We start from the raw sequence: 15,483 nt of genomic DNA on the forward strand, positions 1-15,483 counted from the left end.
GCCAATTTGGTCGCACATGCGACCAAAATTTGTAAGGGTGCGACTAAGATTTTCCCTAGGTCGCACCGGTGCACCTAACGTCCTCGCATCCGCTGTCTCTCCACGAACGAAGCGATATCGTTTATATCGATATGGTTTAATGTTGCGTTACATGACCCATTCCTTCTGTAAAGCTGTGCCTGTGTTTTGGATCCTCCTTGAAAACAAGTGAAGGAGCTTTCTCAGAGATATATATATATTTTTTTTTTTTTTTTATATATCCTAGGCTATTTATTTCCGATAACTTTCATTTACATGTGTTGCAGCTGTATATTTTCAAACTGGTAAAGGAAACCCTGTCTTTGCATTTTATTTTAATCACAATTGGTTTTAATAAAAGAGATTGTGAAAAGTGGCTTTGACTTAAAACAAAAAAATATACAGAGCTATACATTGTGTATCACCATTCAGTGTTAACGGCGATGTGAAGACAAATTTATAAAAAAGTTAGGTGCAACCAAGGCAAAAAGTTAGTTTGGAGCCCTGCATAAAGATGTCCTAATTGCAAGATGCTAATCTATAATCATGAGATACTGAGATTATAGAATTTATATTACGAGAGAACGCTTCTGAGTTTCCTTTCTCCTTTGGTTGTGCTTCAATACTATAACCAAAATGGAAATGTTACCAGTGTTCCATCACATTGTATTAATAGAATGATTTCATACATTTCATCCAAATAGGGCTAAAGTGAATGATATAAATCCTGTGGCTGCTTAACATGTATCTAGATGCATCTAACTAATTGTGTATAAAGAGGTGAATCACATTGCTTTAAGTCTTACCATAGGGTACATCTGCTCTGGACACAATAAAACCCATATCAACCTGCTAAACCAAAAATAGCAATATATTGATATGCACCTACATAAGAAGTATTCCTCCTCTGTTACTTACAGTTCATACTACATGCATTAAAAACAGGACTAGAATGTCCTTCTCTATATTGCTTTTGTATTGCATGTCATGTCAATGAATAAACAACATGCTCCCAAAGCACTTAGGCTCAGATGTAGTAGAGCGATTCCATTTGCACTAAATAGAAGCCTCATTTGTAGCTCTATTTGTTCAATAACCAGAACATATTCCATTATATAAAATAAATGATCTTGTTTACTGTGACCGTCCAGCCTTCTGTTTACTAACTATTTTTCTTTGGAACTGCACAGTAGTCACGCAAAATAGTTTCTGTGCTTTCTCTGTATTAGAGACTGACTACCTGTGTATACGGATCTGTGGCAAAACAATTACAATATATTGAATAAAACACAACTAAACTGCTTTTATTACAACAATTACTTCAACCCTGTATTTATCAGCAGTGGCACATGATGTGAAAGCATACTGCAAACCTAATCAATACAATTCCAATAAAGCATTGTATTTGACAGTGTGGTCAAGTCATGCTTTGGCTCATTTTAAAGTGGCTATAATCAATATTTACTATGTATAAACAATGGATCACTGGACTACTTATACGTGAAAAGGCTCGCTTGAAGTGATGAACCCAAAGGTAATTGTGTCTCGACTCTGCAGTTCCGCTTAGCTCTACTGAACATTTTAGCATCTTTTAGCTCATTGTTTTCAGGCCCGCCATTTTACTTTATTGGTTCACTAATCGCTCCCATCCGCATCGTTTTCAGCCGCAGCAGGCTGCTGGTTTTACTGATTAAGCTATAAAAACCCTGTACACTATGTACTCAGCACTATACTAGCTGTGAATTTAGCCTCTAAAATGTTTGATTGAGCTTTGCATGCAAGTAAACGATCTGTGTCGAAAGCAACGATGCAAAGCACGTTGACCAAAATGCAATCTCAGAACCCATCGCCTGACTACGATTTAGTTTTATATTAGCTTTTTTATTTATTTATCTGCATTCATATGCAGATTTCTGTTTATAAAGATTGTGAAGCAATCCAGTTGTGGACTTTGTTTCTCAACTCCATTTTCGCATCTCAAGTTGCTAATTGGACTGTAAACAATGATGTGCGCAAGGAAGAGAAAGTCTTATCTGGATATCCGTTGGCTACACCAATATCCCAAAATATTGGCCGTTTTATAAACTGTCACTAACAGACTACATATGGAAACTACTCTACTGAACACTCCATAGAGTATTGTTAAATTTATATTATGAGTAGTACAATTTTGGTTAAGACTTGACTAAGTTGTTGTAATGATTATTTCGACACATTAAAGGTCAGTTCTTAAGCTAGCCATTTGTAATTTGTTAGCAACTTACTTCATCTGGGTACCTCATAGCCTAAAAATATGGTTTTAGATTGTAAGATATCATACATGGCTCAACAATTTGCATCTCAAACAGCATTACTCAAAACCACATGGAAATAGTAGTTCCCAAACCATTGTAAGGCCATATGACAGTGTGTGCTTAATGCTCACCAGCAGTGCATGAAAAAGATTCATTGTGACAGCATAAGATATGCCTTCTGTCAAATATATTATACCATCTGTACAGGCCCACGATTTATTGTCAAATTTTCATAACACATACCATGTAGTCAGTTAACACTGAGATCCGCAAGCCTATGATGACTTGCTGAGAATGTATACTGGTCAATAATTATTGATGGCTAATTGCATTAATAGTACAACCTCACCAAAATGACTGTATCCATCCGTTCTTTTACTCTGTTGTCTTTTCCAATAACCTCTCTTGTTTCTCCTTCTTTTTTTCCCCTTTCAGTCAGTTGTCATCCCTCCATCAGGGCCAGTCGCTGAGGAGAAAGAAGAGACGAAGCGTGTTGTCCATTTTCTCCGGCTTCCGCAAGAACCGCAGCTCCACCATCTCTAATCAGGACTTGGAGTCAGTATGCAGCGCAGGGGCTGAGTGGAAGGAGGGGATGAAAGTTGAAACATTTAAGTGCTCAGAGCCAGAGATTGGGATGGCTGTTAAATTAATCCAGCGCTGGGCATTAACGACACTGCATAGCTTCATGAATATTTTAATGGAAGAAAATATTTAGCTGTCTCCAACTGTTTTCCTTCGCTTTGAATGTATGCCACATAACGGCTCCATAGTTTAAAAAGTAGAAGGCAGTATTGCGAATAGGAGAAAGTACAAGGCGTAAAACATGTTAAAAAAAATTATTAAACAGCTGAATAACTGTGGGGAGAGAAATGCACTCAGTAGGCACACTTTGCAAACTTCCCCTTTAAAGGAGTTACAGTTACACAAAATGGAGGAGAAAAAGGCCTTCAGTGAGAACTATGTATGTTTTTCAGCTGACAGGTGCCCACAAATTGAACTTAAAGGTCCTATGACATGCTGATTTTTGGATGCTTTTATATAGACCTTAGTGGTCCCCTAATACTGTATCTGAAGTCTCTTTCCCAAAATTCAGCCTTGGTGCAGAATTACAGCCATTAGAGCCAGTCCCACAATGAGCTTTCCTTAGGATGTGCCATTTATGTATCTGTAGCTTTAAATGCTATTGAGGAGGAGAGAGGGGGGCGCAAGGTGGAGGGTGGGGGTGTGGCCTAGACCAACTGCCATGCTTCGCTTGTTTGCAAGCCATGATGTCTCTCTCTTTCTAATGGGCGGGCCAAATTCTCTGGGCTGGCAAAGCAGAGAAAAGGGAGGTAACATTTCCCCTTATGATGTCATAAGGGGAAGATTCCAGATTGGCTCATCTGAGCTTTCATTTTCTCAAAGGCAGAGCAGGATACCCAGGGCTCGGTTTACACCTGTCACCATTTCTAGCCACTGGGGGACCATAGGCAGGCTGGGGCAATGCATATTAATGTTAAAAAACCTCATAAAGTGAAATTTTCATGCCATGGGACCTTTTAAGGAATTGTGGTGAGGCTAAAAAAAAACTGGTGCGTAATCACCTCCGCTGTTTAACAACCGCGCTAAAGCGCAGGAGTTACACTCTTAAACAGAGGCCAAGTTTTACAGCAGCCTACAGCAGTCTGAAAAAGGAGAATAAAAGAACAGATGAGTCATCTTTAGGGTAGCCATAGATAGAAATGGCTTTTTAAACACAGTTAACCATGTTATGTCACATTTTACCTGCAGATTGTTGCTAAGCAATCAAAGAGATTGTTCATTGTTGCATTCACATGGCTGCCCTCTGCACCCACTTCTTTTCTTTTTACAACAGCTCAGTGTGTGGGAAGTGCCACAGCATACTGCTGACAATAACAGCGGCCAAAGAAGTGTTCAATAAATTAGTGACATAGGAAGTACGAGCTTGTACTGTATAGTAAAAAAATGCAGATTGTTAGTGTACAATATATGATCACTATAGCAAGTAAGTAAATGTAAGGGTAAGTTAGATCACCAAACACTTACTCTCATCTTCCCCTGCCTCTCAGGTCAAACCTCATCCCCATAAATGTGTGTAAATATGATCCACTAATCAAAATTTCTTGGGTTTTTCTGGGCATCTGTTCCAGCAGCGCCTCAGAGAACGTCTACTCGATGATTCAGCAAACAGGGAGGCCAGAGAGCACTGTTCCTGGAGCAAACGGGACCATGCCTTCAACCCGGCCCATGCAGGGTGTACCTGTGCATGGGATGAGGGCTGCCAGCCCCTCCTGCCTCATCCAGAGACAGGTACAGTGTTGGAGACAGTCACAGTGAGTATGATGTGACCGTTAGAAATTCAAACTCTTATGACAGCAAGTGGCTACTGAGAGTTAATCTTGAACCAGCTCCAGGGGTGCTGCAGTCTAGCTAACTGTAGTCTATATCCACAACGTTCAACTTCCGGGATTGCTCCGTTGCCGCCGGAAATTCCGCCGGATGTCACTCTATTTGGTCGGATGTCCTTACCTTCCGCTTTCTTTGTGTTGTAATTTTAAACAACGGTCAATTTATGTGGACTATGGTTAACTGCTATTCGGATCTCTACAGGGTGAATCCAGGCAAAGCGAGACTAAGCTAACTGTGACCTTGTCTGTGAACTGTGATATGTTTTAAGTGTGTATTTAATTTCCAAATAGCCAAAACATTTTGGCACACATATTGCTTTATTTCTCTGTGGAATAGTGTACCAGTCTGGCATAAGTAGTTGAAGTAAATGGAAATGTGCAACTATTTTAATACCATATCTCCTGTCTGCTTTCAATCTACAGTAATAAAATAATTAAATTAAATATAGTTTAACATGGCACGACAAAAAGCATAGATGAATGCTGTGCCACCACCTGCTAGTCCTATTCCTTTATCTGTGTTGGATGTGAGTAGCTTGTTAGAGGTGTGGAGGACTATATGGCCTATTTCAAACATTTTAAAGTCTATTCTATTCTCTGTCTCTATCGCTCAATTTACACAATATATTTTTTTTCCAACATAGTCTGCTATCACTGTAACCCAGCACGATGAGAAGTGTTCACACATTCAAGCCTCTCTCTCTTTGTAATTGTTCTCTGTGAGCTTCTGTAAAGCCTGCTAGTTCTCATTATAAAAAGAAATCTCAGTGTTGTAATAGTAATTCACCTTGATCTGTGTCTCAAACTGTGCTGTATTGGGTCCTTGAATTTGAGAGAACTGGGCCTGGAAAGTTATCAAAAAGTCATACTCCTTGAATTTGATGTTTAAGAAAGTGTGGGAACCCTGTACTCTGCCCAAAGTCACACACACACACACGCACAAACACGCACGCACGCGTGTACGCAGAGACAGTTGCAGTCATCCAAATCCCTTTCGTCCTCAAAGTAGAGTCCATGGATCCTCACTGAGCCTTGAGGGGATTTGAGGACATCCCCAGGAAAATGAGCGATAATTTAATTTAGGTATAATTGATTTCACTAGAATTAAGAAATGTTAATCGTAGCCTTTACTCTCACCGCTGTTACCACCAAACTACACAGTTAATTCGTTCAGTACATCATCGACAACAGGAAATCCTAGACAGCATATTATCAGCTGTGTGAAGTCAAATTACTTTTTTAGGGTTTGAGGACTCTTTTATCTATCTTTTTTTGTTTTGTTTTTTGTACTTGTCCAGTCCACAGACCTGGTCAGCATGGTGTACAGCTGCATTGGGGCAGAAATCGAGGACTCGGATGTGAGCAGCACCTGTGACATCAAAGAGACAGACCAAGATGCTGACGGGTCGAACGCCATCTCAGATGTCCCTGCAGATACTCGGACTAACGGCCACGTGGTGTCCTCTAAACAACAGACGGACAGACAGATGGAGACTGGCACGCAGGAGAGGATCGTACCCCTGACAGACTCACGGACTGACGTGAAGGAGGACAAACAGAGCGGCGGTGGAAGCGTGGCCCCCAGTGGGCCGAGGCCAGAGCCACCCCCACAGAGCACCAAGCCAAGTGTGGCTGTCATGAGGCAGAGACACCTGCAGGAGAGTTTAGGTACTGCAACTCAGACAGCAAGAGAAGTTGTATTACAGTATTTTATGATTGCTCTGGCTCGGTTTGAACAACCGAGTTTCAATATAAGTAAGTAAGTAACATTTATTTATATAGCGCTTTTCACAAAGTGCTTTACTGAAAACATACAATATGATACATATTAAAACAAAGTACAATTAAAATCACAAGGTAATACATACAAATATATTGCGGAAATGTCATCCAAAGGCCTGTTTAAAAAAAAAAGTAGGTCTTCAACTGATTTTTAAAAGAGTCCACAGAGACAGCAGACAGTATAGGACGAGGCAGAGCGTTCCAAAGTCTTGGTGCTACGGACTCAAAAGAACGGTCCCCACGGGTCCTAAGCAGGAACTACTCTAGCTACTAGTGTATAAGACTCCTCAGCCAAACTGTCTTTGTAAATCCTACCCTAGACACAAAATGCTGAACTTACAAAACACCAAATCACATGCTCAGTCCTCAGAATACAGACAGCCCATATTAGCATACGTTTCATATGGAGTTATATTACTGCCATTAGTCAAGAGCGCATTATTTCAATTTGAGAGCATTTCTCACTGATATTACGTTCAGATTTCTTGCTCTCACACTCAAAAAGTCACTGCTCGCGCTCAAAACCTTGCTCTCACACTCAAATAGTCACTGCTCGTGCTTAGATTTGCTCTGCTTGTGCTCAAACTTTCTGCTTGGACTCAGATATGTTGTTGTTTGGACAGATTTCCTGCTATTCCTGCTATATGTTAGCTAGCTAGCTAGCTAAGTGCTTAAGTTATGTTACTCACCCTCGTAGTTGTGGACATAACTTCATATGTCCCACTTCAAAGCTTTCTCCCGTTTCCTGATGGGTGCAGGTGAAAGTGCGTCGACCATTCTGTGCACATTGTTGACATATACTTATAATAAAGCAATGAACGGCGCGGGAGTATATAAACTTGGTTACAGTTATCGGTTACAGTGCAGCCGCCCTCAACAGACGTTCTAACGTAAAGTGAACGCACCCTCAACGGGGCAGGGATCATTTCATTGGTCAACACTACAGCTGGCATTCTATTGGTTGTTGACTTTTGGCAGAGTTATAACACAAAAAAATCCAAGCGCGCAGGAGAGATCCGAGAGCAGAAAATTTGCAAGCGAGCAGAATCAGCCTGAGTGCGAGGAGAAGGTTCAAAGCTGAGAGCAGGAAATCTGTCCAAACAACAACATATCTGAGTCCAAGCAGAAAGTTTGAGCACAAGCAGAGCAAATCTAAGCACGAGCAGTGACTATTTGAGTGTGAGAGCAAGGTTTTGAGCGCGAGCAGTGACTATTTGTGTGTGAGAGCAAGAAATCTGAACGTAATATCAGTGAGAAATGCTCTCAAATTGAAATAATGCGCTCTTGACTAATGGCAGTAATATAACTCCATAGTTTCAGTGCTTATTACGAAGCGTACAGATCACTAAATAAAAATGTAAACATGTCCGCTTATTTCATTAGCTTTACTGCAGAATTGCAACATAATCGTTAAACAACGCTAACATTAATGTAAAGTGGAGTTTTCAAAGGTCATTCTTTAGTTTAAGTAAATGTTAGTAAATGACCAGTGCAGATTCTGTATCAATGAGTTAGATACTGGTGATAGCATTATTTGATAAACAACATTGTATTTTAAAATTAAACAATAATGTAAATTTAGAGCATCCCGACGTTATTAAAAACACAGTACTGTCAGATAAATTGATGCTTTGGTATAATTGCTGTAAAAGGATGAAGACAGCTGGTCAGCTCTGTGTAATTATACTCTTTTTCAAAATCCATTATTCTGAATTGATTATAATTACTAGCAATATTGTTACATTAATGGTGAATTACATGACATGTATAGATGTCAGCCAATAATACTGCGATATCACTACGATACATTTTTGTATCACTGTTCCAAAACTCTGGGGGAAAAGCTCAGAAAATCCACATATTAAGTTAGTAAACTAACATACTGTAAAAGGCCAAATCAGATCAACATCATTAAAAGAAGATTTGTTCAAGATACGTCTTTCAAAGTGAGTTTAATGAGAGAAAGTAGTACAAGTGGACGGAGATTTGACTGGCTTGGTCCCAAAGGTTCACTGTCCTAAACTATATAGGGGCCTTTGCATAGATAGGGACATTGTTAAGGGCTATTGTTGGTTTCAAGTCTAGACGTTGTAATGAGCAAAACCTCCACAGTTACAAAAGGAGCTATAGATTGTACTCTGGCTCAAAGGGAATTAAGAGATCAGTACAATAGCTTGAGGCCAGAACCGGTCATGCCATAAATTTAATGTAGACCTCTGCAGATTGACATTGCAAACAAAGAAATGGTACAGAGAAGTACACTTTTATCCTCTGATTGGAAACCTAGCCGCAGAATGTGCACATCCATAACTAATAATAGCTGCTGCTATTTTGTTCATCATTAACTGAATACAACATCAGTGATGTAACAACCCTCCAGCAAATAAATGTGCGTATAAACCATTGGCCAGCATAATATGCATATATTTTATCTCTCTTGAAGTTGTAGAAAGAATTTTAACACAGAAATGTCAAGCCAACCAAGTTCTTAATTGTAGGTGTTTTATTGTTCCTTGTTTACTTTATAACTTGTTTACTTTATAACTTTTCTTTGTTTGTGCGCTGTATATTTGCCAGGGATTTCAGTCCCAGTCTAGTCAAGCTAACCTTTCCAATTACAGAATGCACATCAAATGTGCGCACCTGCAACTCAGCTTCCATGCTTACCGGTTTTCAAACAAAGGTCTGCTGGATCAGTGTAAGGTCTGATTTGACTGTGTTTCTGTCTCACCAGAAGAGGCAGGAAGGCTGCAAGGAGAAGAAGACCAGAGTGAAAGAAAGCATGAAGAGAAGCAGAGAGCGCGAGTGCCAGAGGGACAGCGTTCTCTTCTACTTAATAAGGTATGTGTACAGCATGTAAAACAAAGAAAAAATAGCACATATTTTGTACAAACTCTCATGCACTATACTCTGATGTGTAACATAACACCCAAATGCTGTGTTCCTCCCTCAGCCCAGTCTCGATCTCTCAAGAGACAAGACCTCTCCGGAAAAGGCTGTGACCTCTGCCAAAACCTCGCCTGTCAATACAGGTGAAGAACCGACCAGTGACCAGAGGAGCTTGCCTCCTGCTCAGCCAATCATTGAAGAGGAGGGGACCGCCGAGAATGAAAGCTCACCATCGTCTGCCAAGCCGGGGATAGAAGCAGCAGATCCTGTCAGTCAAGGTGCTGTAACAATGTTACTGTACAGCAAAGGACAGGGACAGTAGTGAACTGTGATGTGGTAGATCATTCATGATAAACCAGTGTGGTTGTTACTTTAAAGGTCCTATATTACGGTTGGTTTTAGGTTCATACTTGTATTTTGGGTTTCTAAAAAAACAAAAAAAACACACTATTTATCTTATACTGTTGGTCTGAATACCTGTATTAACCCTCTGTCTGAAACACTGTGTTTTAGCGCTTGTTTCTTTAAACCCCCCTCCCGAAAAATCCCAGTCTGCTCTGATTGGTCAGCGTTTCTGGGTCGTGCGCATCTGTACTCGCTGAGTCTCTGCACCGTCATTGCAGCCGGGGAATGACTGTAAAGGCACTGTAGAGGCACTTTCTACACACATATACACTCACCTAAAGGATTATTAGGAACACCATGCTAATAACGTGTTTGACCCTATCCTATCAATATGGGCCAACATCTCTATAGAATGCTTCCAGCACCTTGTTGAATCAATGACACACAGAATTAAGGCAGTTCTGAAGGCGAAAGGGATCCCCCGCACCATTACACCACCACCAGCCTGCGCAGTGGTAACAAGGCATGACAGACCCATGTTCTCATTCTGTTTACGCCAAATTCTGACTCTACCATCTGAATGTCTCAACAGAAATCAAGACTCATCAGACCAGGCAACACTTTTCCAGTCTTCAACTGTCCAATTTTGGCGCTCGTGCAAATTGTAGCCTCATTTTCCTATTTTTAGTTAAGATGAGTGGTAGACGGTGGGGTCTTCTGCTGGTGTAGCCCATCCGCCTCATGGTTGTGCGTGTTCTGGCTTCACAAATGCTTTGCTGCATACCTCGGTTGTAACGAGTGGTTATTTGAGTCAAAGTTGATCTTCTGTCAGCTTGAATCACTCGGCCCATTCTCCTCTGACCTCTAGCATCAACGAGGCATTTTTGCCTTACCCAGGACTGCAGCATACTGGATGTTCTTTCTTTTTCAGACCATTCTTTGTAAACCCTAGAAATGGTTGTGTGTAAAAATCCCAGTAACTGAGCAGATTGTGAAATACTCAGACCAGCCCGTCTGGCACCAACAACCATGCCATGCTCGAAGTTGAAAATGCATTGAAGCAGCTGCCATGTGATTGGTTGATGAACTGAAATTGAAATGAAATTGAACAGGTGTTCCTAATAATCCTTTAGGTGAGTGTATAGTAAAGCTGTGACACAACCGTAGGGAAGTCCTGGCGGCTCGTTTAAAGGCACAGTTTCTGAATAAGGGCTGTGTGCATTTCTCTGGGGATTGAGCAAAGCGTGGACTGAATGTTTTGATACTTTCACATTATTTATATAGCACCTCGACCTGCTTTATAATTAAAAAAAAGACATCTCACTTTTTACAATATGGGACCTTTAATGTAAATTTCCTGTTTTTTCAGTTGAAAAGGTTTCAGATTCTGCACATGGCACTCTTCTCTTTTTCTGTATAGTAATGGTAGCTTTAATGCTAATATCCAGGGCCTTCTAGTTAGAATAAAGTGACAACATACGGAATACTGTATGTTGTTGATTATGTCTGTCAGGCCATTTGGACAGAATAAGTGCGGATGACGATCATGATAATGATGATTAAACTTGTTCCACCAATCAGATGGGGAAGAAGGTCGTAATGGATTTACAGCAACATCCCGTCACACCAGGAAGTCCAATTCGTTTGACATAGGTACTGTATGCCCTGTATCCCTGCTGTTGTGCACACATTATGATATGCGTACACAGCATGACTTATGTTTGGTTCTACACATGGATGTCTGAGACAAATGCACGTCTTGCTGCTTTTGTTCATAATTCATAACAATGGCGCAATGCCTTTGTTATTTTGTATCAAATAAAAGCAGCGTGAGTCTCTTATTTGATCTGCTCCCAAGCCTGTAGAGCTTCCTGGCTGTGTACCGCATTACTGCTTTACCCTGCAACCTCTTTTCAGTTCCCACACCCCACTCTCACACACACACTCTGTGTGTGTGTCTCTCTCATGCCATTTCCCCTCAGGCATGGAACGGGACAGCCCCTACGATCTGGAGAGGTCCTCAGATTGCAGATTCCCTGTGAAAAAGCCCTGTTTCCCTCAGTACAGAAACAGATCCCTGGACTGCCCTGCTGGGACCAGGTGTATGTATCTGTTTCACTTCCTGCAAATATGTCTTGTATGACAGCCATGTGACAGGAAACGTTTGCACCCTTGAGGTTTTGCAGTTTATTGCAATACAGTGATTTTGTCAGTTTTAATTTAAAATAGATAATGAAAATAAAATAATACTCAAGGCAGGGTTCAATGCTAAGGTTTATTTATTTATTTATTTATTCAGGCAAGTGAAAAAAAATGTGTACTTGCCCGGAGTGGATTTTTACTGGCTCCTATTTAAAAAAAAAAAAAAAATAATAAATAAATAAAATAATAATAAAAAAAAAAATCAGAGGAAAAAAGTTTTGAAAAAAAAAAGTCAAAACAATTGTCGGTGGGGGGAAGCGTCAAAAAATATAAGAGAATACGTCAAAGCATTTAAAAACCCCATAAAAACGTTAAAAATTTAGACAAAATCATCAACAAAAAAATTCTGAAAAAAGTCAAATGTTGAAAGCATCAAAAGTTTAACTAAAATGTTGAAAAAAAAAAAAAAAAAAAAAAAGCATCAACTGCCAACTCAATTCTTCATTGGCCAATGGCACATTTTAAATCAAATGATTATGATATGATGATGCCTGAACGGGTAAGTGGGTTGTTATGTTTACTTACCCGAAGTGGCTTTTAACTTGCCCCGGGCCATTGGGCAACCCTTATTGTTGAACCCTGCAAGGTATTAAGAAGTTCATTATCATTGCATAATTTTTTGCAAAAACTCCTCTATGTGGACTTTTTCATAGCACTGTACATGGACAAGTCATACCTAACATATTGAATGCATGCTTGTTCCGGTGTTTTATGAATGGCTGACCAAAGAAAGAGATCGTAAAACATAATTTAAAGACGTAATTTGGTTGTTTTCCAGAAACGTCTCTTTGCAGCTGGCAGCCGGATCTGACACTGCCTGGATAATGGTGCCAATAAACGAGAACCTCAGCATTTCACTCCTGCTTTAATTTGAGCTGAGTCCTTTTAGATACTGTGTTGTATTATTGAGGTAATTGGTAGCTATGTTTAGCTGATTCGTCATCCATTTCTACATTTCAGTCGTTTGGCATTGAAGATGAAAACCCTGTGGCAGTGGAAAGCTAGGGGCACTAATGACATGGCAAAAGCCCCTGCCAATTACCTCTGTAATACAGAACTGAAACCTGCTGATTGGTGCAATTATCACCGTGAGAATGATAAAAAGGTCCATGCTACAAATGATGGAATAAAAGCCACTTATATAGAAAGTGTGAAGCTGCAGTGGTTCTCTGTGCCTGGCTACATTTTACATAGGTTGATACATCAAGCAAAGACTCGATCATCTGTCTAATAGGCACGTTTGTGTTTCCTGTACATAATGAAATCTAAATATTGGAAGTATAACGACAATTGATTTTTGTGCCCACTTTTGGGCGGTGGAACAAGCTAAATACATATCTGACATACAGTATTATCACCTTATAAAACTGATATGTCAAACTTGTTAGTACACTGTGTAGACATCCAGCAGACAGAACAACAGTAGCATTCATTTGGAGTCGGGTTTTCAGCCCTGATGAATGGAAATCTAATTTTCATTCTCCTTTTTAGCATTTAGCAGCTAAATGCTTCACTTTTCTCACTAGCTAGTTAATAACTTTGTCTTTCGGCCGTTTAGTACTAAGCAGGTATAATACAGTTGGTTCATTTATTTAGAGTGTTTTGTTGTTGCTGAAAACAGCTATGCAGAGCTAAGGGCAACTGCAAAATTTTGTGATTATTCTCTGTGAGTTGGGCACAATGGGTGACCTGTTTCACATTACACATAATATAAGATATTGATTAGTGCAGCTTTAAACACAATAACTGTGTTATTGAAATCTGATTTTCTGTTACTTGGGGTCAACAGAAACAACCTTTTTAAAGTTGATAGGGTGAAATTGTTAGCAAACTGTTTCCTATTTACATATAAAGCAGATAGGCAGCAACATTAGCATTCAGTTAGAGTCGTGCTTGTGTTCGAGTCTCCACCAACTTATTAAAAAATGATCTGGCTCTTTAGCAGCTAACGTTCACCAGCTAGCCACTAACTTTGTCTGTCTGGTGATCAGCAGGTAGCGTGTCATGTTTTTTTTTTTTTTTTTGTTTTCTTTTGCTAAAATGTTGCTGCTACTGGAAACACAGTTGATATTGTGTTTCTGGACTGTAAAACCAAAAAGATGAGCTAAAATAGTGCTAAAATGCTCTGTGAAACTGAGAGGGACTGACTGCTTGGGTGATAACTTTCTTTAAGTTTGTCTCTACTAGTGACAACTGTAACATTACACATAATCACTTGATCAATTGCTAATGTAAAAAGTTTGATTAGTGCAGCTTTAAAGTCATTTATTGACACTGTATCTGCTTCTTTAGGTTATGAAAGCCCCCAGCTTGGTAACAGAGATGCGTTATGACGTTACCAGTGGATCAGAAGAAGTTTGCTGGGAAGGGCAGACTGGAACATGGAGGACTGGACAGAGACAAGCTTTTAAAACTGTGTGGACTTAACTGACAAAAGCTCCAACGAGCAGCTTTTCTTCCTTTTTAATTCATGTAAACATTTGTTGCTGAAAATGCATGTACTGGTATGCTTTCTGTTTTTAACTGGTTGCACTCGCTATGGTTTTTCTCAGGCATAAGGGAAGCTCTGACCTGCAGTACATAAAGCACACACAGTAGTTAAATGTTTCTCCAGTATGCTCATCAACTGTTTTGTGCATTTGTGCAAAATCATTTAATATCAAAAACACGGTCTCATCCCCCTCCCTGTCTTTTACTGACAATCTGTGACTACTAAAAGTGAATTTGTACTGTATTTATTCAAAAGGAGATGTAAATACCGAATATAAAACTGCACTAACCATTGTGGTAACTACCAGTTAACAATCATGTTTTTATTTGTGATTAATATATCATTTGATAACTGTTTATAAGTATGCTTTTTGGTGTATGCTGACATTGATGATGATTGAGAAATGTGTTATCATGCACTTAGCACTCCCATCTCTTCAAGAGTATTTAAGTCATCAGTGAATCCCTTACAGTTCTAATCTGATTTTGCAGGCCTGAAAATGAATATATTTTCTAAAAATGCTTCTATGAATCAGAATAAATAAAATTGACTTCACAATGAATTGGATTATTGACAGTCACATTTATGATGCGTTTTTCTACATTTACATTTAAATATAATCTGAAAGCCACATGCAGGTCAGTTTATTAATCATGGGGTGTACTACTTAGCCTTTCTTTCTTTCTCATAAAAAAAACAACCCTGTTTGTCATTAAGGTTCACTTGGCTTGGGCTTACAATTTTTTTAAAGGACTAGTTAGACATTTTGGGGATTGTACTCTTGTTTTCTTGCAAAGAGTTGGCTGAGAAAATTGATATCACTCTCATGACTATCTGTTAAGTGAAGAGCTGGAGAAATGAGGTGGTTAGCTTATAGCTTAGCATTTACCATGCAGGGGATTGCTTTGGACCAAGTACACTCAGCGATACACTGGTAAGAGCAAATTACATTTAACTGAATCCAGCCAATTTAAATAACTCGCATTATTGTATTGTGTGAACAGTTAACTTTATATAATATTGTATGTGGGGTTTTCTTTCGCGGAGTGCAAAT

At 39.5% G+C, this 15,483-nt stretch overlaps 1 protein-coding gene across 1 annotated transcript in view; it reads left to right on the forward strand.

Annotated features, from left to right (window-relative positions):
• The window catches only part of LOC114565020 (capping protein, Arp2/3 and myosin-I linker protein 3-like), a 61,867-nt gene extending 46,876 nt beyond the window's left edge, over positions 1–14,991 (forward strand). The window contains exons 23-30 of the mRNA XM_028592814.1: positions 2,748–2,867; positions 4,463–4,622; positions 6,019–6,388; positions 9,237–9,343; positions 9,456–9,669; positions 11,318–11,389; positions 11,719–11,838; positions 14,231–14,991. Coding sequence (XP_028448615.1) covers positions 2,748–2,867; positions 4,463–4,622; positions 6,019–6,388; positions 9,237–9,343; positions 9,456–9,669; positions 11,318–11,389; positions 11,719–11,838; positions 14,231–14,271 — 1,204 coding nt within the window. The 3' untranslated portion in view covers positions 14,272–14,991. The remainder of the gene's footprint in view (positions 1–2,747; positions 2,868–4,462; positions 4,623–6,018; positions 6,389–9,236; positions 9,344–9,455; positions 9,670–11,317; positions 11,390–11,718; positions 11,839–14,230) is intronic.
• Positions 14,992–15,483: the final 492 nt, after the last annotated feature.

This window comes from Perca flavescens, chromosome 12 (assembly GCF_004354835.1).
Source record: "Perca flavescens isolate YP-PL-M2 chromosome 12, PFLA_1.0, whole genome shotgun sequence".
NCBI classification, from domain to species: domain Eukaryota; kingdom Metazoa; phylum Chordata; class Actinopteri; order Perciformes; family Percidae; genus Perca; species Perca flavescens.